At 37.8% G+C, this 26,035-nt stretch overlaps 1 protein-coding gene across 8 annotated transcripts in view; it reads left to right on the top strand.

Moving 5' to 3' along the window:
* The window catches only part of PDE4D (phosphodiesterase 4D), a 1,562,006-nt gene that overhangs the window by 757,624 nt on the left and 778,347 nt on the right, over positions 1-26,035 (top strand). For 2 of the 8 annotated variants that reach the window (XM_025387157.1, XM_025387169.1), the window contains exon 1: positions 160-1,535. The exons of the other annotated variants lie outside the window; for them this stretch is intronic. In XM_025387157.1, coding sequence (XP_025242942.1) covers positions 1,273-1,535 — 263 coding nt within the window. In that variant the 5' untranslated portion in view covers positions 160-1,272. Of the gene's footprint in view, positions 1-159; positions 1,536-26,035 lie in introns of those variants that run through there. 8 annotated transcript variants of the gene reach the window in all.

The raw sequence follows: 26,035 nt of genomic DNA, 5'->3' as shown, positions 1-26,035 counted from the left end.
GTGATTCTATTTCAATCCCGCATGGTCTGTAGCATCGCTAAGCTACTCGGAACTTCCCTACGCAAAAGTTTGAATTTCTTTCCAATGCTGTTTAATGTCTGCACTTCTAGTGTCCACATAAATGATATTTAACAGGCTTTACCTCATACTTTCTTGTTACAACATTTTTACTTTTTTTCCAGTTGCAAAATAATTTCTTTTAAGCCCTCTCTGAATAAGTCTGTTGAAGCTCTATTCATCACACATAAAAATCTTACATTAAAAGGCAGTAAAGGAAATCACGAAAAGCTAGATGTATTCCACCCTCTTATAGTTGAACACATAAAATTGTATATATCACAAATAGTAATTGAAACTTTAAAATCATTTTCAACTACTCTTATGAAGACAATCTGTCCTTCTGGAGGGGCATTAGTTTAAATGCAAAGAGAGAACATATATCATTTGTGGGTCTAAATAGTGTTGGTTCTTTGCAAGGGCCGTAATTAATAAGGTTGTAGAACACAACTGCAACCTGTAAAGCGTTCCATGTGTAGTATTTTGAAACCTTTTGTTTGTTTGGCTTCTAACTAGAGACAGAGGGAGAAAAAGCAAATTTTATTCTCATGGGATTTGTTTTATGTGGTTCATCAGATTGAGCTTAGTAAGCAGGGAAGCACTTCTTGTGTAGCTAGTGCTTGTTTATTCTTCTCTCATTAAAAAGAGAGAGAGAAAAAAACAAAAGATTGGCAATTTTCTTTTATGAACGTGGACTGTAGGGAGATAAATAGCCCTGCGGGAGAGGAAGGTCAAGTTCAAAGTTTTTCTTTCCTTTGGATTCAGGAATAAGCAAATGGAAAGACGAGCCAAACAACCCAGCAGCAGGCATCTGATGGTTAAGCCCTCCCCCCAGGACTTTTTATGTACATAAGCAGCAGAAGTCACTCGAGCAGCTGCGGCGCATTAGTTCCAATAGTTTAACAGGCTGCTTTGTAGCACGGACAAAGCTGTGCGAGCGCGGTGCTTTCCCTCCATGCTCATTTGCTATGCGAGCTTGTCAGTGATCTTTGGCAGGGGCTTGGGAGAGGAGGGGTGACGTTTAATACGCTTCCGCGGAGGAGTGCGCTCGCCTCCTCTGCACCCAGCCCCAGCTCTACAGAGAGACTGAGGCAGGCGACTGAATGCACTAACAGCAGCAGGCTCCGACCTGCTTCCCTGGACATTTCCCGGACCGTGAGCGAGGGAACCACGTTGCCCTGGATTCTTGCCAACTGTACAAAGTTGACCAGGAAAATGGCTCAGCAGACAAGCCCGGACACCTTAACAGTACCTGAAGTGGATAATCCGCATTGTCCAAACCCGTGGCTGAACGAGGACCTTGTGAAATCCTTGCGAGAAAACCTGTTGCAGCATGAGAAGTCCAAGACAGCGAGGAAATCGGTTTCTCCCAAGCTCTCTCCAGTGATCTCTCCTAGAAATTCCCCCAGGCTCCTGCGCAGAATGCTTCTCAGCAGCAACATCCCCAAACAGCGGCGTTTCACGGTGGCACATACATGGTAAGGTTTGCACAGACCACGCAGAAATGGTGGCCGTTTCCCTTCGGGGATTCCAGCTCCTCGCGCCTTTAATTTTGGGGATAGGGAGGGAGGACCATCATCATTCCTCACCTGGGATTTCTCGCCAAGTAATCTCCATTAACCATAAATCCCACAAATGTCCAAGTCAGGGCAAGAATCCTGGAGACTGGTACTAGGAGTGGTTGAGGTGGGTGGTTCTCAAAGTTCAATTCCTATTGCAAGTTCCTACAAGAAAATTGGATGCCAGATGTCAAATAAGAATGCAGTTTTACTCCCATACTTATGTGGTGGCGTTTCTTTGATTTCTTAAACTAATTTCCCTACCAGGTTCCCCAACAGCTGAGGAAAGAAAGGACCAGAAATGAGGGGAGGAGGATCATAGCTTGCTCTCTTTTCTGCATGATCCCCACTTGAACAGAGACACGTATAGTGTGTGTGTAATGGTGTGTCTTCATAAAGTCCTTCCTCACTCCTGACTCTGATATACAGTGTTTATAATCTTAAACATGCCTTTCCAAAGGAAAGAAGAAAGGGATTAGGAATTCTACGCAGAAAGTTGCCGGCTGGTACTGTTGTGTTCTCTGAATTTGGATTGTTAGAATATTTTGCCAATCTTTTTATTTTCTTTGTGAATATTTTTATCTTCTTTATAATAGGTGAATTTGTTTCAAGCATATGCTTCCATGTATTTTTCTGGAGGATTCTTGAGTTTTTCCTGCTCTTGAAAAAGAAAAAGAAAAAAAAAAAAAGAAAAACCGAAATATTAAAACAGACCATCGTGTGAGCTTATTTGGAGTTTCTACCTAAGCAGAAGCCATTCCAAGCTCTGAGCAATGAGTCTGATTCTATGCACTACATCTACATTTTGATGAGTATAAATTATGATAAAGAAAACAGCATAACAAAAAGGAATGTGTTAGTTGAGAAACTATGACTAAATACTTTTTATACAGTTTTGCCATAACAACCCAAGAGTATGTATGTTAACAATAGGGAAAAAAAAAAAAAAAAAAAGCAGAAACAAGGCTTTTAGGAGGAAAGCAGCAAAAAGTAAAAGGAATTAAAATCTAAACTAGTGAGAAGACCGTGCTCAGGAATGCATTAATGTTATAGATGAAAGTCAATGACAAAGGAAATAAATGGTATGTCACACCCGAAGACATGTCCAACCTCAAAAATTTAGTTTTAGGTAGCTGGATCTCTGATTGGGAAGTGTTCTTATTGTCTCCCAAGATTTTAACATCTAGATGTCATTTCTGAGTTTAGTAGATATAATGGCCATAAGAGGAGTGAGACAAACATTGACTTTTTCTGTCTTAAATTATTGGGAAATGATGAATTCTCCTTGAGGAAGATTTTATTATTATTATTATTTTTTTTTTTTTTTGGAAAAAAATTGTGAGCAACAAGCAGTGAATTAAAGAAAGGCATGGATAAACACTGGGAGATGCACTGAAGGAGAAGGTTGGCTCAAGGCCAGGCATCGAGTGCCAGAGCAGGAGAGCTGGCTTGAGTTTCTACGGAGCCAGGACCAGAATTTCCGTGTCCAGTGTCCCTTTTGGTTGCACTGCTTTATCACTGCAGTTCCTAAATTGCACCTATTGCTGAATGAGTGGCCCTCAACTCAGCTGTTTGATTTCAGTCTGAGTGGAGCAACCTAGAGTTCAGCTGGAGGTTATCTGAACTATTTAGACATGTCGGGATGTAAGGAAGGCAGGAAATCCCATGAAAATAGGCTTTTTTCTGACATTTCTGGCACTTCCTTTTCTGGTGCTGTTTGGAAAAACTTCAAGAGTACAATTTCTATCAATATTTCATTTTAGTGTATCAGGTCACACAGCCCAGTAAGAAAGGCATAAAGAGAGCAATGGAAACCAGAAATAAAAATCATGGTATTGATTTTCAGTAACTCAGAAGGAAACAGTTTCCCCTATGGACTAAAACCATCAGGCAAGGGAGTTGGAAAGAGGATCTCAAGTTTTCCATACTGGTTGAATGAGCCCCAGGACGTTCATAATATCCACAGGCATCTTTTGACAAAAAATCTCATTTTTGCTTTCACAGTTTGTACTAAGCACTATGGAGAATTTTGAAAATATGTTTCAAATTGTTCTGACATAAATATAAATATATTTGTATCTAATTTGTTGCTACAACAATGTTCTGCCTCACAGTATTGGTTTCCTGCTCCCAGTATTCCCCTGCATTCGCTATGCATACATTTAATGCCTACTGAGTCTAACATGTTTATTCTGTACCTAATTATTAGAAAGTTGAGCAAGAACCATTTGTTGATTTCCAATAATTTATACCACGGTAGAATAAATCAGTAATATTGGAAGACATCTGCTTTAGCTAAGATAATCTTGCTGTTCTACAGAATATTCTCCAAATCTAATTGGATTGACATAGTGAATTTTAATTTCTTGCTTCTGCTTTTTGTGGAGAGGCAGCCTGCCCTAGCCAGTAGGTGCCTCAGGGACCTGGAATTCTACCATCCTGTGGTTCCATTATTTGCAACATGTGATTCCCAAGGTTGCCAGGCTCAGATGAATCAGGAGAAAGACCATGAAAGAGGATGGCATGTGTGAGCTTTTATGAGGCAGGCCTAGATAGTATGTTAAGGGCTATCTGATTTACCCTGTATGCCATAGTTGAATTTATAGAATAACATCTTGTAATAACAAGTTCTTGAACCTTTCGTCAAACCTCCTTGATGAAGATTATACAGAAGCACTTCTGTTGTTTGACAGGGCTGTTCATTGGAAAGACCTTGCTTCTAAATGGTTGAGGTCTTCTTACCTGTAACTATCATCCATGGATCCAAGATCTGCTTTGGGAATCCTACAGCTTGAATTTTTGCTCCTTTCCATTATGAAGCCCTTAAGGCAAGTGGCTTGGAGTAACCCACCAGAGAACCAGGGCCCTGTTCATTCATCTTGGTATACTCATGCTTGGCATGATGGCTGGTCAATGGTGGATGCTTAATAAATGTCTGCTACACAAATTCATTAATCAGTATTTTAGTGTTCTCATGCTCTTAAAAAAGACTTCTTGGCCAGGCGTGGTGGCTCATGCCTGTAATCTCAGCACTTTGGGAGGCCAAGGCGGGTGGATTACAAGGTCAGGAGATCGAGACCATCCTGGCTAACATTGTGAAACCCGGTCTCTACTAAAAATACAAAAAATTAGCCAGGTGTGGTGGCAGGCGCCTGTATTCCCAGCTACTCAGGAGACTGAGGCAGGAGAATGGTGTGAACCCGAGAGGCGGAGGCTTGCAGTGAGCCGAGATCACTCCACTGCACTCCAGACTGGGAGAGAGTGTGAGACTCCATTTCAAAAAAAAAAAAAAAAAAAAAAAAAGACTTCTTTTGCCAGGCATGGTGGCTCATGCCTATAATCCTAGCACTTTGGGAGGCTGAGGAGGGTGGAGTCCCTGAGCTCAGGAGTTCGAGACCAGCCTGGGCAATATGGTGAAACTCCGTCTCTACTAAAAATACAAAAAATTAGCCAGGCATGGTGATGTGTGCCTGTAATCCCAGCTCCACAGGAGGTTGAGGCACAAGAATCACTTGAACTTAGGAGGCGGAGGTTACAGTGACCCGTGATTGTGCCACTGCACTCCAGCCTGGGTGACAGTGAGACTCTGTTTCAAAAAAAAAGAAAAAAAAAAGGACTTATCTTTTCCTAAGTAAACATCCTGTTATTTCATTTCTATATGCTATATTTATATTTACCAGATTAATCTTGGTACTTTTTATCTAGACTTCACTTGGGTTTTCATGATCCATTTAAAGAATAGCTACTGAGTTGACACAATACTCTAGGTGTTGTGTCACTCAGAGAGCACCAAAGCAGTTAGAAAAGAGGCTAAACTTAAATTCTTACTTTGCATTTAGTAATTGTGTGACTTTGGTCAAGTTACTTAACGTGTGCTTCAGTTTGCCTGTTACTCAGTTTTCTGGGGATAGTATCTATTGGGGGTTGTGGTTTAATTAAATACAATTATGTATAAATTAAAGTGGTTGCACAGGGCTGGACCCTTAGTGGGTGTCATTATAAGTTAGTTGTTTTTTTTTTTTTTTTTTAACTTTTTTTAATGCACTCTATGCCCATTATTCCAGCCTTGGATATAAACCTTTAGGATCATGTTTAAATTTCTGTCAGTCATTTGTGGATGAATTGGAGTGAAGTGAAGGGAATATATGTGAAGAGACAAGAGTTGAAAGAAATGAGTGTATGTCAGTTTTATTACTGTAGGAAAGGAGAAGACAGAAAGGAGAGATACTGCTGAGGCAGAACTGTGGGGTTTGGTGTCTCTTCTCTGCCTACTGCAAAAATACATCTTTCAAATTCCTGCTTTTCCTAAAAGGTTCCTGCAGTTCTCCCAACTGGAAGTAATCTGTTCCTTCTTTCAAGGAACAGATTTCTATTGCACCTCTTGTCTCTGATACTCTCAATGCTTATTAGTAATGGTTTTATCACTAGCTAGTATGTGTTGAGCACTGGTTTTGGTCTGGCACTATCTGTTAGGATTAGAACTCTCTTGTGTCTCTGCTTTTCACTAATCTGACTGCTTTTACTTAATATATAATACCTTGTAGTTCTAGTGATTATAGACATGACTCAGACTTCATCTGGTAGGGGAGTCCCTCTGTCATCAGCAGGAACTACAAAGTCAGTGGAATCTCTGGTGAAGAAAACTTAACTTCCAGTACTAGTTTATTTCAGGAAAATTGAAATTAGGAAGTTCTTCATATTCTTCAGGCTTTTCTCCTCATTTAATTTTAAGAATAGTTTTGAGGGGTTAGGCCTAAATAAAGTTTTAGAAGAACAAGGTAGAAATGCTGGTTTTCAGTCTTTGGGAACTTAAAAGTTGCTGTTTAGCCATATTTAAATCATAAAACCTGTTATCTTCACATATTCTTTTAAAAACTAACTTTTATTATAATCACTTGTTATAATTTTTTCATATTTTTATAATACACATCTATATATCCATGACCCAGATTTTTAAAATGCCAAAATTTTATCATTTGCATCAGTTCTTTTATTTTTTTTAAGAATAAAATGTTACAGATAATGTCTAAAGCTATCACCCATCCTATTCTGCTGCCTTCTCAGAGGATCCTGAAATCAGTGTGTTCTTCCTTGAATGTCATTATCTTTTAACTTCATATGCATGTGTCCTATTGGTGTGTTTACCATTTTATATAGAGAGAGATGATACATGTATCTGCCATAATACGCCATACTATAAAATGAGAAAAAGCAAGCAATGTATACTTTATATATATATCCTTGAGCAGCTAGCTCTTTTTTAGTACATAGTATAGCAATTGAGCTGTGACTATTATATATATATAAAATATGTGTGTATTTGTATACATATGTGTGTATTTGTGTGTATATATACACATATGTGTACCTATATACATATATATGTATATACATGTATACCTCTATATATACACACACACATATATACCTATATACTTACATATTCATGCACATATATATACCTGGATCATTTTTTTAAACTGCTCAAGAGTACACACATGTAATAGCATTTCAGTCAATGATGGACTGCATATATGATGGTGGTCCCATAATATTATAACGGACCAGAAAAATTCCAGTCACCTAGTGAAGTCATAGCACAATGCATTACTCTTGTGTTTGTGGGGATGCTGGTGTAAACAAACCTACCAAGCTGTCAGTCCTAAAAAGGTATAGCATATATAGTTGTGTATTACACTTAATAATAACTATGTTGCTGGTTTATTTATGTATTTTATTATTATTTTAAAGAGTACACCTCCTACTTATATACAAAAGGTAACTATAAAACAGCCTCAGGTAGGTCCCTCAGGAGGTATCTAGAAGAGGGCATTGTTCTCATAGGAGATGACAGCTTCATGCATGTTATTGCCCCAGAAGACCTTCCAGTGGGACAAGATATGGAGGAGGAAGATAATGATACTGATGATCCTGTCCTTGTGTAACCCTAGGCTAATGTGTGTTTGTGACTTAGTTTCTAACAAAAAATATTTAAAATATTTAAAAAGTAAAAAAAAAATTAAAAATAAAAGCTTATAGAATAAAGAAATAAAGAAAATATTTTTGTTCAGCTGCATAATGTTAGTGTTTTAAGTGTTATTACAAAAAAGCCAAAAAATTAAAATTAAAAGAGTTTTATAAAGTAAAAAGTCACAGTAAGCTAAAGTTAACTTACATCAAAGAAATAAAAATATTTATAAATTAAATGTAGCCTAAGTGTACAGTGTTTATAAAGTCTATAGTAGTGTGTGGTAATGTCCTAGGCCTTCACATTCACTCACCACTCACTCAATGAGTCACCCAGAGCAACTTCCAGTCCTGTAAGCTCCATTCATGGTCAGTACCCTATACAGGTATATCATTTTTTATCTTTTATACTGTATTTTTAACTGTACTTTTTCTATGTTTAGGTGTACAAATACTTAATCATTGTGTTATGGTTGCCCACAGTAGTCAGTAGAATAACATGCTGTACAGGTTTGTAGGCTAGGAGCAACGGGCTATGCCATATTGCCTAGGTATAATAGTCTATACCATCTAGGTTTGTGTAAGTACATTTTAACATGTTTGTACAGTGATGAAATTGCCTAATGACACATTTCTCAGAACTTCGAATAAGCAATGCACAACTCTATGTCAATTTGCCTCTAAAACCCCAACTGTTTATACTCCTAAAATATTGTTACTATAGCTGTCAGTATCACACTCCAATCTAAGTGAGTGTCACAGTGAAAAACATTGAGTCATTTGACTATAATAGAAATGAAGATGTAATTTCCTGAATTTAACAGTCAATTTAGGCTATATAGTGAAATATTTTCAAGCTACTTTGAAAACATTAACCATTAAAAACTTATATTCATGGGTGGCATTCACTAAGATACATCAGGTTTATTATTATATATCTCTCAAAAACATTTTTAATTCCAAATATGATTAAAACCAAATACAGTTTTCTAATATAAGTAATATCATGGGGCTTATATTCCTGATTAAGGACTAGATGAAAAAATTATCAATTTATACCGTGCTCGATGCACCAAATGGAGGAAAATGTTCCAGCGTGTACATAAGTGAAATTAGGCAGTAGGATATCTTTAGGAATTATGGCGACTAGGTAATACTCAACTGTATTATTTTTATAATTCTTGTGTACACATATGTATTTTTAATTAAAACATATCCAACAGTAGAAGAAGTACTTAGTAATAATCTTAACAACAAAATGATTATTTTAGGTGGATTTTCAAAAGGCCTTTTAGGAGACTTTTAATAAATCTTAAATGTGTTTAGGAAGATAAATAAGTGATTTTGGCCATATTTTTTGTTTACTATGAATTTCTCTTTATCAGGCATTGGCATTAGATATAAAATTGCTCATATTTAAAAGTAAACATTTGCTTTCTGAGTCATTATTTCTTCAACAACTGTAGTTGTTTTTATGGTTGTTAAGAGAGAAATATATTATAAATTTGCAAGTCACAGAAGGGGAAAGAAACCATTTGTCACCTATAAAAGAGAAATACAGCCACTTAGAGTTTGTAGATTAAAAATACACATATACACACACAAACAACTGAGGAGATTTTCAAAGCCATTATTTAGTGATTTCTCTTTCTCCCTCGTTCCATCTCTCTCACTTCTGCCCTGCGTAGCTTTGAGGTTATCTTTTCTCTGTCTCTTATGGTAAAAATGCCCAGAGAAGGCATTGCTGCCAGTCCCCTGGGAGCTAGGAACCCAGAGGATAGCTGTAGGCAAAGTGTAATACCAGAAGATGGGGAGCAAGTTTCTGGGGGAAATCATCTGAGAAGCACACCAGGAAGAGCTGCTCGAATGTTTGGGGAAGACCAGTCAGGCCTAACCTTCAGCCGTGTTTGTGGTGTAACTGGCTGTTGCCTTCTGTGGGAATTATGAGAGGTGGAGGTGCTGCAAATTGAGGGTGCCTGTACCATTTGAAAGGCATTGTTGGCTTCCCACAAAATCAAAAGACCTGAGGAAGATACTCCTTTTAAAGAACATGCTGATTGCCTTGTCAGGTTTAAGGAATTACAGGGATTAGATTATGACAATTGGCATTGAGAAAAAAGTGAAGAAGACATTGGATAACCTCGCAGCTTATTATTCATGTGTACTTCCCATGACCATTGACATTTATCTTAGAAAAGATGTGAAGCCTGTTCGTACGAGCTGAAGCCATTGCTACTGGCGGTAAAGTCTCTTCTTAAGAAGACACCGTCTTTCTTGCAAACTTGGCAGAAATGTTGATAAGAAGAAAATAAAAACTTAAACCTCAAAGTTCGTTAAAATAATGTAAATCATGGCTTTGATTTTTAAAAAATTATTCTTGTATAAATTTATTTATAATTGAAAAGCTCCTGTGTTCAGGTAACTAAAGAAGTTTCAGCACTTTTTTTTTTTTTTTTTCTTAGATAGGAAGCTACCAAATTTGTTCTTCAAGTAGCACTTTCAGGAAGAAGATTTACTATTTCTAATGTAGCAAAATTATGTCATGGTTTTTTAATGGTTTTGCTTTTTAAAAAATCATGTTTTTAAAGCTGTGATTCATTCAGTATATTGAAATCACATATTTCCAGGTCTTCTGGCCATTTGATACTTGACCTTAGTTATTCAACCTTTTTGACTGGGAGACTCTATTAATAAGTCATAAAGGCATTTGGCATTTACAAGTAAAAAGTACTGACTAATTAAATTTACAAAGTGATAACAAACTACAGTCTATTTAAGATAAGCAATTAGAAACAAGTTCCAACTTGCTGCTGTAAGAGAGTGCGGTAGATGCTACATGGGTAAAAACAGGAAATGGAATTATTTAATAATTCTGTGACTCAGAAATAAGCTTCAGGGCCTTCAGAATGAAGGTATTGGTGGTATTCACGTTAGGCCGCCATCTGAAAGGCATAATTTTAGGTAGCAAATAGGGAAATGTATAGATCATTGTAAAGATTCTAATTTAAAATTCTCTTTTACTAGACTTCTATTTTATACCATCTTAACACATCAGTCTCTTCTACTGCAAATAAGCAAAATAGAAAAATCATTTTATGTACAGTTTTAAGGATATAAATACTCTCCAAGTATTTCAGATGAAGCACTTATTCTCAAAAGGAGACCCTGAAAAGTTGACCTGAGAAGAAATTATGTGATTTCATTTTGGAATAAAAAAACTTAGGTTCATAATAATATAACTTTACAATCTTAGATTAATTATAACATAGACATCAATGATTTAGCTCCTGCCATGTGTCAGGCACTTTGTGTACGTTAAGCCCTTAAAACAACCAAGGTTGGATGTAAGTATTATTAATTGTACTTTACATATGCAGCTGCTGAGGCCCAGAAAAAATTCTTACATAACCAAGATCTTTCAGCTAAACAGTAATGAAACCAATAGCACTAAAACTTGAACCCAAGTCTTCCTAACTCTCCATTCTGTGTTGTTTCTTTCAGCGTTACCCTCCTTTGGGCTAAGAATCACATTCACATTTATTACCCTACCGTGCATGTATATTGAAGTTATAACAGTGAATATTCAAAGATTTTACAAAATGGTAGTTAATAGAAGGGTAGAGACAGAGCCCTTTTTTGGTGTGGAATCTCAGTTTATTAGTTTACATATGTGGTTTGTATAGAAGTTGACATCCTTATAAAAATATGTGTGTGTAGGAGAAATATATGTCCTTGGTGAAAAGGGGTCAATGGAGAACATTTGATTCAGGGTTGTTTTTATATAAGAGGTGTAAAAACAAAGCCAATCAGAGAATAATTTTATAGTCAATCATTCAGGGAAAGAAAAAATAAAATACTTGAGCTCTAAGGAGAAAGATCAAGTCAGAAATCTGTTAAGGTTTGACTCTAGAAAAGCCAGCTGGGAATGATGGCCAGCTGGTTCAAGTCACTAAGCAACAGAGCAGCAAACTGCTTGGTAACAAGATCTGGCCTAACTCACAGGCTGTCTTTGAGTGCCCTACATGGCCAGATAGAGGAGGACCAAGATCCATCTTACCTCAAAACAATATCCTTCCATTTCCACTTTGCCAGTCTTCATGCCAAATTCCACATGATAGAATAGTCTCTTTGACTCGAGATATTTCCTTTTAGAATGGAAATATCTCTGGGCCTAGAAGCTAATGATGTTGTCTTTCTTCTCAAAAATAGTGTTTCAGATATTGTTTTCTTTGATTCAATATATTATTTTAAAAGTGTAAGCTTTAATAAGAGCAAACAAAGTGGAGACATTTGAGTTGGTGGTCTGACTTGGTTTTTGTAAGCAAATGTATACAGGGCCAAAACTACCTGCCTTCATTGGTTGCAATCTTTCTTTCCTTGGGCTCTCAGACTGAATGTGTTGACATTTATTTGTCATTTTCTATGTTATGCTGTCTTCTAGTTCATGTTTGTATTTCGAATATGTAGCTGGACTGTAAGTTCCTAAAAAGTAAGAACCGGCCAAGCACGGTGGTTCATGCCTGTAGTCCCAGCACTTTGGGAGGCTGAGGCAGGTGGATCACTTGAGGTCAGGAGTTCGAGACTAGCCTGTCCAACATGGTAAAACCTCGTCTCTACTAAAAATACAAAAATTAGCTGGGCGTGGTGGTACATACCTGTAATCCCAGCTACTTGGGAGGCTGAGGCAGGAGAATCACTTGAACCTGGGAGGTGGAGGTTGCATTGAGCTGAGATTGCACCATTGCACAATAGAGGAGACGCCATCTCCAAAAAAAAAAAAAAAAAAAATAAAAAAAACAAACCTCCACATTCATCATTCATTGTATCCACTGTGACGGTCTAAGTGCCACCTGTATAATATGCATTCAATGAATAGTTGTTTTTTGATTGATTGAGAAACATACCTTCTGTTGCTGTGCCTTTTATGCTGAACACCCAGGGGGATCCATACCCTTCCAGACTAGAAGTCCTGGTGATGTTGGTTTTGATTGCCATAGTGGAAAGAAACTTTGAACTCAATGATTAACCATTTGTGTGGACTTTGTCACCATGACTCTGTGTGTGTGTGTGTGTGTGTATGTTTTGGGTTTCCATGCACATAGATTGCTATCATTGGCTTTGGTGTATATGAATGATTCTGTATCTTAGTGTCACAATAATTTATCAAATACATGCATTTTAATAATATTTAGTTTATACTTTGAAAATTATTTATGCCTGTTGTATTTCTGAAAAAAATCTGTGTAAATATATCTGTGATTCTTGGGAAATGACTGAATAACTAGCTTGTTAAATTCTGATGACTAATCCTTATCTTTTAGAATTTATAACAGTTAAATTATATATCACCACTTAAGCTTACAAAAGAAATGTCAAGATTTTGAGGAGAAATTTGAAATAAAAACACCCTTCATAGTTTCATTTTCAGTGTTTTAATTTGGAGAAATTTTAACTAGCAGGAATTAAGTACCATTTTTCCAAAGTGGATCTTCAGAAGAACTAAAATTAAATAATAGAAAACCTTTTTGAAGAGGTTTAGCATAGAAATATTATTTTAATGTAAATATTTTTTCTATGGTTAAATATTATATATATCATTTTTGTATTGCAGTAATTTCAGACCAATTTTTTTCCCGATTACTCTTTTGAGATAGTCCTCTGATTAAATTAGCTATTATTAAAATAAAATAGCTTCCTCTTTATATTATTATTAGTAGGGTACCAGGTTTTGTTTTTTTTTTCTTACATGACTAATTTCACATTTATAAATGGTGAAGTGTGTATTGTTGACCTTTTGAAGTAAGCAACTTTCTGACTAATAAGATTACTTGGATTATCATTCCTGCTTGTTTGCCTTCTTTAGGTTAATAGTATTTGTTTTACTTTGCTTTATTTTGTGCAGTGTGATTTTTTTATGACCTTCTATTGAGTGAGTGCCAAATACAAGAGCATATGATTTATGGATACTAATAACTAAAACATATATGAATTGCAGGCTGATAACGCGCAAGGCTGATTTCTACGGCTCTCCTCTGAATAGAAAGAACCAGGCCTCCTTTAATAAAGCCTTCTTACTAATAACAATAGCAGTTTCATTAACACATTGATCATTCTTGAATCACCTTCACAATTTTAGGTGTGGGCCATTTGTACTGTTTGCATTTAATATTTCTAGTAGACTTATATTTTTATTTAAAAGGCCATATGTTTAAAAATAAAGCTTTGTATATTACTGTAATTTGGAACTAGCATCATTTATTATGCATAGAAGATAATTGAAAAAATATACAATAAGCAAGGCAAAATAGATTCAAATTTAGCTAGATAACCATGACCTTCCAAAAACTCTGAGCTGAGGTCTGTTCTCTGTTTAAAATGGCATTTAGCAAATAATATAGACATATGAAAGACCACAATTAAGTCTTTCTTCTTAGGGTAATAAGAATGACTGAAAGGGATTCGGAAAGGAAATAACCTTCTCCTTATTTAATTCAACATTTTAAAATTCAATAAGCCACATCAGCTATGTCAAACACCATCTTTGTACAACCTCAAACCATCTAATATACCAACCTGAACCACTGATACTTCCACCATAGGAAGAGGGACATTTGTTCTTGCAGAGGTTCTTCTGTTCTCAATCCCTTAGTTGCAGGTAAAAACACTGAACTTGGATTAGGTGATACTAATCCCTAAGCAGAAAGTATGTTGGTACTCTTTTTCCACACTGTAATTATTAAGTTCCTACCTGGTAGCTGCACAGATGCAAAGAAAAAAAAAACAACATAGAGTTGATGGGTGCTGGCGAGTTAATGGGTGCAGCACACCAACATGGCACAAGTATACATATGTAACAAACCTGCACGTTGTGCACATGTACCCTAGAACTTAAAGTATAATAATAATAATAAAAAAAGAAACAAAAATAGGACTGTTCTATGGAAAATTCTATACCTGCCAATGGTAGATTCCAAGTTTTACTTCCAAAGAGTGTAAACATGGGTGTTTTAAAAAGTATATCTCCATGCAAATAAATGAGAGCTAAGTAAGGAACCACATGTTTCTACTCTGTAATCTTTTTTACTCTGTAAACTCATTTGTTTCCATACTAGAATGCTCACACGGCACTGGCTACATAATTTGTAGGGCCCAGGTAAAGTGAAAATACAGGGCCTCTTATGCAAATAAATATTACAAATTTCATGATGGCAACAGCACTGCATTCGATCCAGCACAAGGCCCTTCTGAGAGTAGGACCCTGTACAACTTCATAGGTTACACCTGTGAAGCCAGCCCTGTACCCACAATAGGTCTGATGTGATGTCCAAGAAGTCGACTTTGTAAGCCTTACAGGTGATGTGGAAGCCGTACGTTGAGAAACTGTCTTAAAGGGACATCTTTTTAGACAGTCTCACTCTGTTGCCCAGGCTGGTGTGCAGTGGCATGATCTCAGCTCACTGCAACCTCCGCCTCCTGGTTTCAAGTGGTTCTGCTGCCTCAGCGTCCTGAGTAGCTAGGATTACAGGCATGCACCACTACACCTGGCTGATTTTTGTATTTTTAGTAGAGAGGGGGTTTCACCATGTTTGCCAGGCTGGTCTCGAACTCCTGACCTCAAGTGATCTGCCTGCCTTAGCCTCCCAAATTAGTGGGATTACAGGCATGAGCCACCATACCCAGCCTTAAAAGAACATCTTGATTCATAAGCTCCTCATTTTACACTGTTGATAGAAACTTCAGAAGACAACGATATGCATTGAAGTAAAAAAATATAAGTTTCAAGAAAAGTCAGAGTTGGACCAGCTATAAATTAAAGAGAAATATTATCTTACATTCATCTTGAGAGTTTTCTTTGCAAATGAGCAAGTACATACACAAACAAACTTAAAGCAGCATTGCCTTTGCATTTAAAATCACTTATTGATATGCACAGTATTAGTCATGGCAAAATATTATTAGCATTTGAAATTAATACTCACCCCCATTTGTTGATACTGTCTTATTCACTGGATTAATTCTATTCCTATGAGATCTGCCTTTTTTTTTTCATTGTCTCTATTTCCAGCACCTTAATTCAAAATACCCCCAGTTCCATAATTATTCCTTTGACCTTATTCAGTATGTTCCCTGTACCACAAGTGTCTCTCCTCTGTTCAATTCCAGCTGTTTCTTTTAACAAAACCCTACTCTTAAACCTCATTCCCCAGACTCAAGTTCCATATGCCTGGACATTTCCACGTGGAAGATTCACTCTTACTTTAAATTTAACATGTGCAAAATCAAGCTTTCTGTGCCCCCTCCTTTGGATTTTTCTACTTCTGTTTATCTGGCCATTATCTTCCTAAAGAACCAGAAAAAAATCATCTTTGACTTCTGCCTTGCCCTTCTTCTGCCTAGGCCTATGGATTATTTCATCTACTATCTCTTGCTGTTCTGTTCTCTCCCAGTACCAACAGGTATTTTAATACTTAGATTTGTGTTTAATCTATTTCAATAACTTTCTAACTTGTCTTTGTGCCACTAGCCCCTTCCCATTAAGGATGTCCTACTTATACTGTCTCATTAATTATCCTACAGTTCTGCCGTGATTGCCCACTGTCTATAGCAGAGGTGAGCAAAAGGGCCAGAAAATAAATATTTTAGGCTTTGCCGACCCTATGGTCTCTGGGACAACTATTCAGCCTTACCACGGTAGTGCAAAAGAAGCCACAAAAATACAAATGGACATTAGTATGTTCCAATACAACTTTATTTGCAAAAACAAATAGGCTGAATTTCGCCCACTGGCCATAATTTGCCAATCTCTGCTCTGTAGGATAAAGTTCACATTCCTTAACCTGGCATCTAAGCATCTGTCATCAGTTCTGCACCTATCTCTACAACCCTATGTGTTATCGTGTCCCATGGATACTTCACATCCTTTGTTTTGAAGCCAAATCTAGAGCAGGGTTGCTCAACCTCAGCAGTACTGATGACTGGGCCAGAATGATGCTTTGTGGTGGGAGCTCTCCTGTGCATTGTAGGAGATTAACAACATCCCTGGCCACTGCCCACTAGGTGACATTAATTTCCACAATGAGGTGAAAATCTAAAATGTCTCCAAGCATTGCCAGTTTTCCCTTGTAGGGGACAAGGGATTGTTTTCAGTTGAGAACTACGGCCCTAGGGAGTAAACTTTGTGAAGGGGAGAACCAGTTCTACCTCATTCACAGGTGTATCCCTAGCACCTAGCACAGTCTTGTGAGATCCAAAGAGGTTCAGAAATCTATTGCATAGTCCAACTCTGCTACTCATTGTGGGATCCTAGAATTATTTAAATCCCACCAGTCACAATTAAGTTCATCTGTAAGTGGAACTATTACTAATTCATACATGTTTCATAAAGTTATTTAAAAGTTCAAATGATATATTTAACAAAAAGACCTCTTAAAAGATGGTAGTACTTCCTAATAAAATGTAAACATACTATTGATGGAACACTGAAGGTGATCTGAGCCTATTGAAATCTAGAAGCTTAATTCAACTCACATACTCTGTCTATGCTGTACAAATTACTATATGGGATGTTATTGGGGCATCGTCTTGGTTCTCAAGGATTATGATCTAATAGGTGATAGAATATGACTACTCAACCATGAAACAATAGTTGCCATAACTAAGCATAAAGAGTGGTTGGAATTTATGGGAGGGAGAGATTGTATCTGGTACTAGGAATCACTTAAGACCTTATGAGTGACATGGAATAGTCACAAAGAAGTCCCAGGCACAATGCTGAACATTGTCTTAGATGATTGATCTTATTTAATATTCACTGCAACTTGATTAGGTTTAAGTTTTATCACATTTTAGAAAGAGAAGAGAGGGGCCTAGGAAGGAATTTGATATGAACGTGAAGCATGGAAGATTTCAGCAGGGAGAGAACTGGAGTGAAGTATGGAAGGAGGGGAAGTGACAGGAGGTGAGCTTTCTCACCAAGGAAATAGTGTGAACAAATATGGGGATTACATGGGGTTTAGGTGAGTTTGAGTGCCTCTAGGGAAGGTAGGTTGGAATCAGATTTTGAAGGATTGCTAACATTTCTCTCTCTCTCACATACATACACACACACACACACACACACACACACACACACACACACACACACACCCCAGGGATTTATATGTATAAAAGAAACATGATCAATGTTATATTTCCTAACAGCTTCACTCCACATAACAGGAAGTGATGTTTTGAGTTTTTACCCCATGCTAAGCTTGCTAAATCACAGGTATGTGCACTGAACACTTTCAATAGTTGGACTCTGAGATTCAGTTCAATTAGATCAATCTATACTATCTTTCAGCTAGCTACTGCTCTTCTACTTTTCCGAAGGTAATCCTTCTGAAATAGAATACACAATGCTGTTTTCATTCAAATCAGATGCGTTAATTCTACTAGTAGCACTTGTGTGCTGATGCATAGAACAGGGGCATTATTTATGTGAGGACTGTGCCTACCTTCTTACTGAATTGCAAAAGTACACAATTCTTAGAACACATCTAGCAGTTCTGAGGGGCTGTACACAGAAAACCATCTTACTCTGAAGGTAATTTTCTCTATTTTATCACTAGCTCACCAAGGTGAGAGTCAGGAGCTAAATATCCTATTTTCTTTTCATCCATTCAAAAAATAATTTGAGTGTACCTATTGCTCTTCTGGAGATACAGCACTGAATGAAATAGACAGTCTTCCCCACATTGGGACTTTTTTTTGTTTGAGACAGAGTCTTACTCTTTTGCCCAGGCAGCCTAGAGTGAAGTGGCATGATCACTGCTCACAGAAGCCTTGATCTCCTGGGCACTGGGCTCAAGAGACCCTCCCACCTCAACCTTTCAGGTAGCTGGGACTACAGGCACATACCACCAGGCCTAGATAACTTTTTATTTTTTGTAGGGATGTGGGTCTCATCTAAACAACAACAAAAAAGTGATAAACTGTGGCAGATGCTGCTCATAGGTCAACTAAAATAAGAACTGAGAATTGATCATTGCATTGGCAACGTGCAGCTAATTGGTGGCATACAACACAAGTCGATCAGTAGAGTAGTGATGATACAGGACTGACTGGAGTGGAATATAATAAATTTCCCCAAGTCTTAGCAGCTTAAACCAACAATCATTTATTATTGAATATAGTTTCTGAGAAATCAGGGAGCAGCTTAGCTGGCTAGTTCTGACTAAAGTTTCTAGAAGAAATTACACTCAAGCTGCCAGTGAAGGCTATAGTCATCTGAAGCCGTATCTGGGGCTGGAAGATCAGTTTCTAACGTGGTGTCTGCAGGCAGCCTTGCTTTACACTGGCTGTTGGCAGAAGACTTCAGTTCCTCAGTTGTGCTTCTCCAAAGGGCTGGGTGTTCTTACCTCATGCACAGGAGTCAGTGATTCAAGAGAGTACAAGGAAAAAGCCACAATGACTTTTATGACACAGACTTGGCAGCAACACACTATATTACTCTGCCATATTCTTCTGCTCACGCGTGCCAACCCTGCTAAATGTGAGAGAGGACTGCTCAAAGTTGCGAGTATCCAGAGGTGAAGGCCTCCTTGTAAAGGGACTAAGTCAAGTGGATTCAAGAGATTATGGGAAAAGAAGTGGTGGCAGTTGTTAACTCTTGGAGTTTTGCTGTAAAGTCAGGTGGAGGGGATAGGAAGAAAAATGAGATGTGGGTGAAGGGTGTCTTGTCAATTGTATTATGTTTGTATGATTTTGAGAAAGAAGCAGTAGAAAGGGAACATTTGATCATGAGAAACTGGGGACAATTGCAGGAGCAATATTCTTGAGGAGGCTTTGGGGGAATAGGGTTCGGGAGGGGTTCAGGCAGTGCACAAGCCAGGGGAGTTGCCCTTAATGGGGGTGCTAATTGTTCAGCCCTCACAATAAAAGAGAAAGAAGAGTAGGAGAGTCTGAGAGTATAGAAGGTCAGTATCTTGATAGATCTGGTTTCAGAGTGTATGAAAAGTGTCTCTTAATTCCTTCCATTTTGTGATAAAATAATAAGGTCATCAACTTAAAGATAGAAAGAGAACAGATGTTGGAGGTTTGAGGAGAGAGAGGTGTGAAATGATCCATCATCTCTGGGAGGAGTGTTTTGTCTAGAGAAATGTGAAATTCCCAGACTGCACTAAGGAGCCACCTCAGGCCAGTAGTTACAAATCCAAAGTCATCATGGTTGTGTTTTTCCTCAACTATCAACTGCTTAGGCCACTACAAGCACAGTTTGAAAAAGGTTGGTTTAACAGAGGTGAGATCTTTCAGTGAAGCCTGAGTTCTAAAAGGATATGCAAAGAAGTGATTATGCTGCCATATTTACTCTAAGCTCACTAAGGAAAAGGAGATATAAGTTTGGTGAGGGTCAGAAAAACTTCTAAAGTCAATGCACTGGAGGATTCAGTGGATTTGGAAGATTTTTGGAGTCAGAATACTGAAAGGGATGAGATAGAAAGAGAGAAGGTATGGAGAGATGCTTAACAGTGGTTGTGGGGCACAGTTATCTGTCATGGCAAGGCCTTGCTTGTGGTGATGAAAGAAGGTTTCAGATAAGATTATCTGAAGGGAGATCCAGAAACTGGGAGACCATGGGCGGAAAAGATCATTAGGATTTATGTAAGAGTTTGCAGGCCGGGCGCGGTGGCTCAAGCCTGTAATCCCAGCACTTTGGGAGGCCGAGGCGGGCGGATCACAAGGTCAGGAGATCGAGACCATCCTGGCTAACACGGTGAAACCCCGTCTCTACTAAAAACACAAAAAACTAGCCGGGCGAGGTGGCGGGCGCCTGTAGTCCCAGCCACTGGGGAGGCTGAGGCAGGAGAATGGCGTAAACCCAGGAGGCGGAGCTTGCAGTGAGCTGAGATCCTGCCACTGCACTCCAGCCTGGGGGACAGAACAAGACTCCGTCTCAAAAAAAAAAAAAAAAAAAAGAGAGAGTTTGCACTGGGGAGAGACAGGGCTAAAATGTTTAAAGACTGAGAGGAGAGACCTGGGGGTCAGTAGAAAACTGGAAGAGGAGGGGAGCAGACTAATGATGTGAGTTACAAAGACATTTTAGGGCAAGGAAGAGATGATGGTCTGGAAGCAGCAGAGAAGAGTGAGAAAGACTCCTGCTTCACTAGGGGCAGTGGTACAAACATGTGGAAGGGAAAATAGCCACTGCATCAGAGGGCTGAAGTAAACCTGTATCCTCAGTGGGCAGCCAGAAGTGTCAGAGCAAGATGATGCAGGAAAGTCAGAGAACATGCTGCAGATACAGGAGCATACAGGAGATTTTGCTGATGACAGACTGTGAGCGCTAGGAGTCACATTGGCGAGTTTGCGGGATTTGGGGAAGGCTGGGGATTTCAGAGTAGGGGATTTACAGAACCATCTGGTGATGAGCAATGACCTGGCAGTCTTAGACTTTGTGTGGTGACAGTTGTGTATTCAAGACAAGGACCTTGGTTTTAAGCCCGTGTAGTCAGACAAGCACAAACTCCTCTGCTGGGATGGCCAATCTCTTGGGTCTATTAGTTCCAGAAACAGTAATTCATCCTCAGTGTGTTTATAGAAATGGAGGGGAGAGGTGGTGGGTACCAGACTGGCCAGGTCTGCCGAGTCATCTTCACTTCAACATTCCTGTCTGGTAAAGTCATATTATTGTCACATCTTGGTCATATGTGTATGCTCCAAGAATGAGACAGATGACAAAAGATACAGAAAAAACAATTGGGAAATTGCTAGTTTGCAGATGTATAGCCCTGGCACAGATTTTCTAATATGAAATTGACATTTTTTCCATGAATTGGACACAAAATCTTGTTCTTGAACGTGATGTTCAGCCTAGATATTGAAGAACTGAAAAATATTTTTGAAAAAAATATTGTATTTGTCACAACAGTTTATGCACATAATTATCACAATGATATTGCTTTTATTAAATAAATAGGTTTTATGTGTTGGCATGAAATACTTTTACAAGATGATGCCAGGTTTTAACATTTATACAGGAATATTTTCATTATCATAATTGTTAATAAAACAAATATGAAATGTATAGCTTTCTCTTTGGAGTTTGAATTGTTGGTTCTTATTGCCTGCTCGCATATTTATATTAGGTGAACTGACTGGCTGTTATTAGGAAATATGATCTTCTGTGTCTTAGGAGTGTGCCCTGCAAGCAACGAGTGCAAACTTTTTTTTTTTCTTTCTTTCTTTTTTTTGCCCTAAGGAAAAGGGTAAGCTCTGGCACCTTTTAACCTGTAAGGATTATGTGGCTCTTGCTGTGATTGATTGGTTGGCTTCTCCTCATGAAATGTTCCTGGTGCGTATTTTATGTCCTCACAGAGCCAGGGCTTTGCTGATGAGCGCGTCACCCCTGTCAAGATGTGGGCTTGCTTTTGTGCATTTGTTCTTGCAGCCTGGGAAGCATATTTCAACACACTGTCCAGAATTGGCTAGAACATGCCTATCACTCCCAGCTGACTCTAATGACGCTCTTGCCAACGTAGATTTACATCAACACAGTTCTTTACTGGAAAAAGCTCATTCAGAATATACAGGGTAGCCCATTTAAAAGAGACATAGCATGAATTTGAAGAGGAGAGTATTTTAAAGGGAGAATTCTAAGAAATACACAGTCAATTGAAGGTTCCACGGAGCATAGAATTATAACCAGCATCATCCAAGAATTTTTCCCCTAGAAATTGTCCTAAGTTCTAACTTCTAGAGACTGGCTTATCCTGAAATCAGAACCTTTCCCAGAGTTGTTCTTTCAGCATGCTAGTTATGTAGGCATTTTTAGCCTCTTGTTTCCCTAACCATATAATCCGAACACCATATTCATTAAAGAAAGCATGAGATGTGAAAGCTGATAAGATGCAGGATTTTGTGACAGCATTGCTTTTTACCTGTGCAAAATTCAGTTTGGTAATCAGTGGAAATACAGATTTTACCCTTAGCATAAAATTGTTTGGCATATGTCCATCTTGTTTTTTTGACTCATCCTTGATATCATAACGAATGTTTGGGATAGGCATATTACTCAGATGTGGGTCTATAGACAGGAAATCAGGCATTCAGAAATAAAGCTTGTTACCATAGCTATCCAGGAAAAAAATACAACACTGGCTTTGCTGTACAAAAGAAAAATTCAATGCTACTGGCACATGACGTGATTACTATTATTATGACCCAATGTTACTCACCCTTCATTTTCATCATTCTAGTCTATTCCAGGTCATTACAGTAATGGATACAACTGAATGGGTTTGCAATTTTACCCCTTCTCTCATGACAGCCAGCAGGATTCTCAATGACACACGCTTTGATCTGTCTGCTTTTAAATCTCTTAAGCAGGGTGGCTCTGGACAGCTTCCTCCCAGAAGATTTTATGATTCTAATAGACCTCATCATGAGTTCTATAGTTATGCTTGTTTAGATACATCAAAGTCAAGCTTTATACTAGGGGCTACCTGGAAAGTTAAGGTCATCGGCTTTTTGTTATAGCCATTGGATTACTGTGATGCTTAGCAATAAAGTTTGACCTTGTAAAGTGATCAAAAGTTGTGGGTTACAATATAGGAATATTAAAGTATTCTCTGCCACGATGTGTCTTCTGTTGTAGTTTGTCTAGAATTAATATAACAGTCACAATTAACTCCAAAGTGTTCTATACTGCTTGCATATGGTACAGTGGGAAAGAAGAGATGTTGAAATCAGAGAAATAAGATTCCTCCCTTATGAATTAACATACAAAATCTTCACTTAATGCATCAGAACCAAGATGCAACATTCTAAAGAGATTGAGTTGCCAGGTCAATCAGATGGTAGGACTGATAAGAATTTGAGCAGGCATAAACAATTGGCAGTGTGTATTCAAGCATTGTTTATGAGAGTGAGGAACTGTTGGTTAGCAAGCTGATATTAAACATTTAGATTATATAAATCACCTTATTAACTGCATTCTATGGATCTATTATCGATCTATTTATTGATCAATTGATCTATCTATCTGTCTACCTATCATCTTTTGTTCTGTCTGGTTCCATGTTTCCAAAGCCATTTTCTGATCTTCATTGTTACGTAGTACTCTCTACTGAGTCCTAAAGAACACAGTTCTGTGTCAGGCTGGTTGAAGCGTGATGATTTGAGTGATGATTGTAGTGATCAGTGAAAGGAAATAAAGAACATTTGGACTCTGTTCAGCAGTCACATGGGCTCGTACAATATGAGTCTGCTTTTGAGAGAAGAAACTTGCATAAATGTCTCTTTAAGACCCTGCTTTTAATTCTTTTGGGGTGTATACCTAAGTGCATCTTAAGATAGTTCTATTTGTAATATTTTTAAGGAAACTTCATGCTGTTTTCCATGGTGGCTGTACCATTTTACAATCCTATCAACAGTGCACAAGGGTTCCAATTTCTCCATGTTCTGTCAGTACTTATGTGTGTGTGTGTGTGTGTGTGTGTGTGCGCGCGCGCGCATTTACAGTAGCTATCCTAATGGGTATGAAATTATATCTTATTGAGGTTTTGATTTGTATCTCTCTGATGATTAGTAATGTCGAGGAGCTTTTAATGTACTTGTTGGCCATCTGAACATCATCTTTGGAGAAATGCCTATGTAAGTTATGCACTCATTTTTTGGTGGAGTTATTTAATCTTTTGTTTCTAAAATGTTTTAAATAGATCAAGGTTTAACAGTCATTCCTCTTTGTGTGCTTTTATGTCATGTTTAGAAATGTGACTCCATTTTAAGCTTCTTAAATCTTGTTTTACTTTACCATCATCCTAATCTTTTTGGGACTCTCTTTTTATATTTAACTTTTGTCTATCTGTAATGTGTTTTGATGATGAAGAATAAGGAAAAAGTTTAGGGTTTGTTTAGCTTCTCCAACTCCACTTTATAGAATAATCACTGATCATGTACTGACTGATAATATTTGATCACTTTAAGTAGGCTTTGTTATTGAGTTCCACATTTGGCACAACTACTGGTGTAATGACTGCTTTAGTATTAGTGCAATAGTATCATGTTAGATTTTGTTAGCAGTGTCGTAAGTGGTAAACCTTAGCCATTAATCTACCTTGACTTAAATATGTCATTGTTCCCTTTATTAAGCCCTATTTCCTTTCAAAATAAATATTAACTATATTTCCCACTCATTATTTTTTTGGGGGAAGAGGAAATATAAAGAAATGTTTTCCAGCAATGTGAGAGGCCAATGTGAAAGAGTACTTCTATATTATAGAATGACTATTTTTGCAAATGCAAGATGATAACAGAATTCCCAGATAAGGAATAGCGATGTCTGTTTCAGGGCATTACTTAAGTGTGTTTCTTGGGTAAATTTAGAATGCCTCATTACTGCACACCTGGTATGAAAATACAAAACCCTGTGCCCACACGAAATAATGCTTACTATATTGAGGTACAGATAAAAGAAGTTCTAGAATTAGGGTTGTTCAAAGCCTGGTTTACTATATTTTGGATATAAAATGGAGTCAATCTCATAATCCTTCTGAGCATTGGTTTTCTCATTTGCTAAACAGGAATAAATAACATGCATGAATAGTATAGAATGGTCGTCTATGTGTCTAAACATGATAATTTGTGGGGTATGTACTTTATAAATGATTACATGCAAAAAAGATCTCCGGGTGCAGTGGCTCACGCCTGTAATCCCAGCACTTTGGGAAGCCAAGGCAGGTGGATCACCTGAGGTCAGGAGTTTGAGACCAGCCTGACCAACATGGTGAAACCCGCTCTCTACCAAAAATACAAAAATTAGCCAAGCATGGTAGCACATGCCTGTAATCCCAGCGACTCAGGAGGCTGAGGCAGGAGAATAACTTGAACCCGGGAGGCAGAGGTTGCAGTGAGCCAAGAATGTGCCATTGTACTCCAGCCTGGGCAACAAGAGCAAACTCCATCTCAAAAAATAAAAAAAAAATAAAAAGATGATGATGATGATAATAATTGTTATCAGTAACAACAACAGTAGTACTGGCGAGAGAAGATTCTTCTGGTGCAAACCTTTCTCAACAATATGTTTGCTCCAGAGACCGTAGGGCCAGATTCCTAATCCCTATGTTGTATAAAAGCCCGTTCAGATTATGAATCATTTGAAGCATTTTAGGACCCAAGAGGCTACTAGAAGTTTACTGTTAAATTTAGGTGACATAGAGTTAGAAAAAATTTTCTGTAGCCAGCTTTTTCTTTTCCTGTTCTCTTCTGTATTTTGCTAAGAGAAGGTTTAGTTTTAACTAATAGAAAAACATAATTTCAGGTTGATTAAAAGGGAAGAACCTGCATAGGTAAAAATGAATCTTTTTAACATGTAGTCAGCAGCTTTCATGTTACTAATGAAAAGTTCTTCATCTCCTATGATTTGAAAGAGGAAAATCAAGTTTTGTGGAAGAAAAAATGTGAAATTTTAAACA

The sequence above is a fragment of the Theropithecus gelada genome, chromosome 6 (genome assembly GCF_003255815.1).
Source record: "Theropithecus gelada isolate Dixy chromosome 6, Tgel_1.0, whole genome shotgun sequence".
NCBI classification, from domain to species: Eukaryota; Metazoa; Chordata; class Mammalia; order Primates; family Cercopithecidae; genus Theropithecus; species Theropithecus gelada.
Note: the sequence above shows the minus strand (reverse complement) of the source record. Positions and strands in the feature narration are given on the sequence as shown.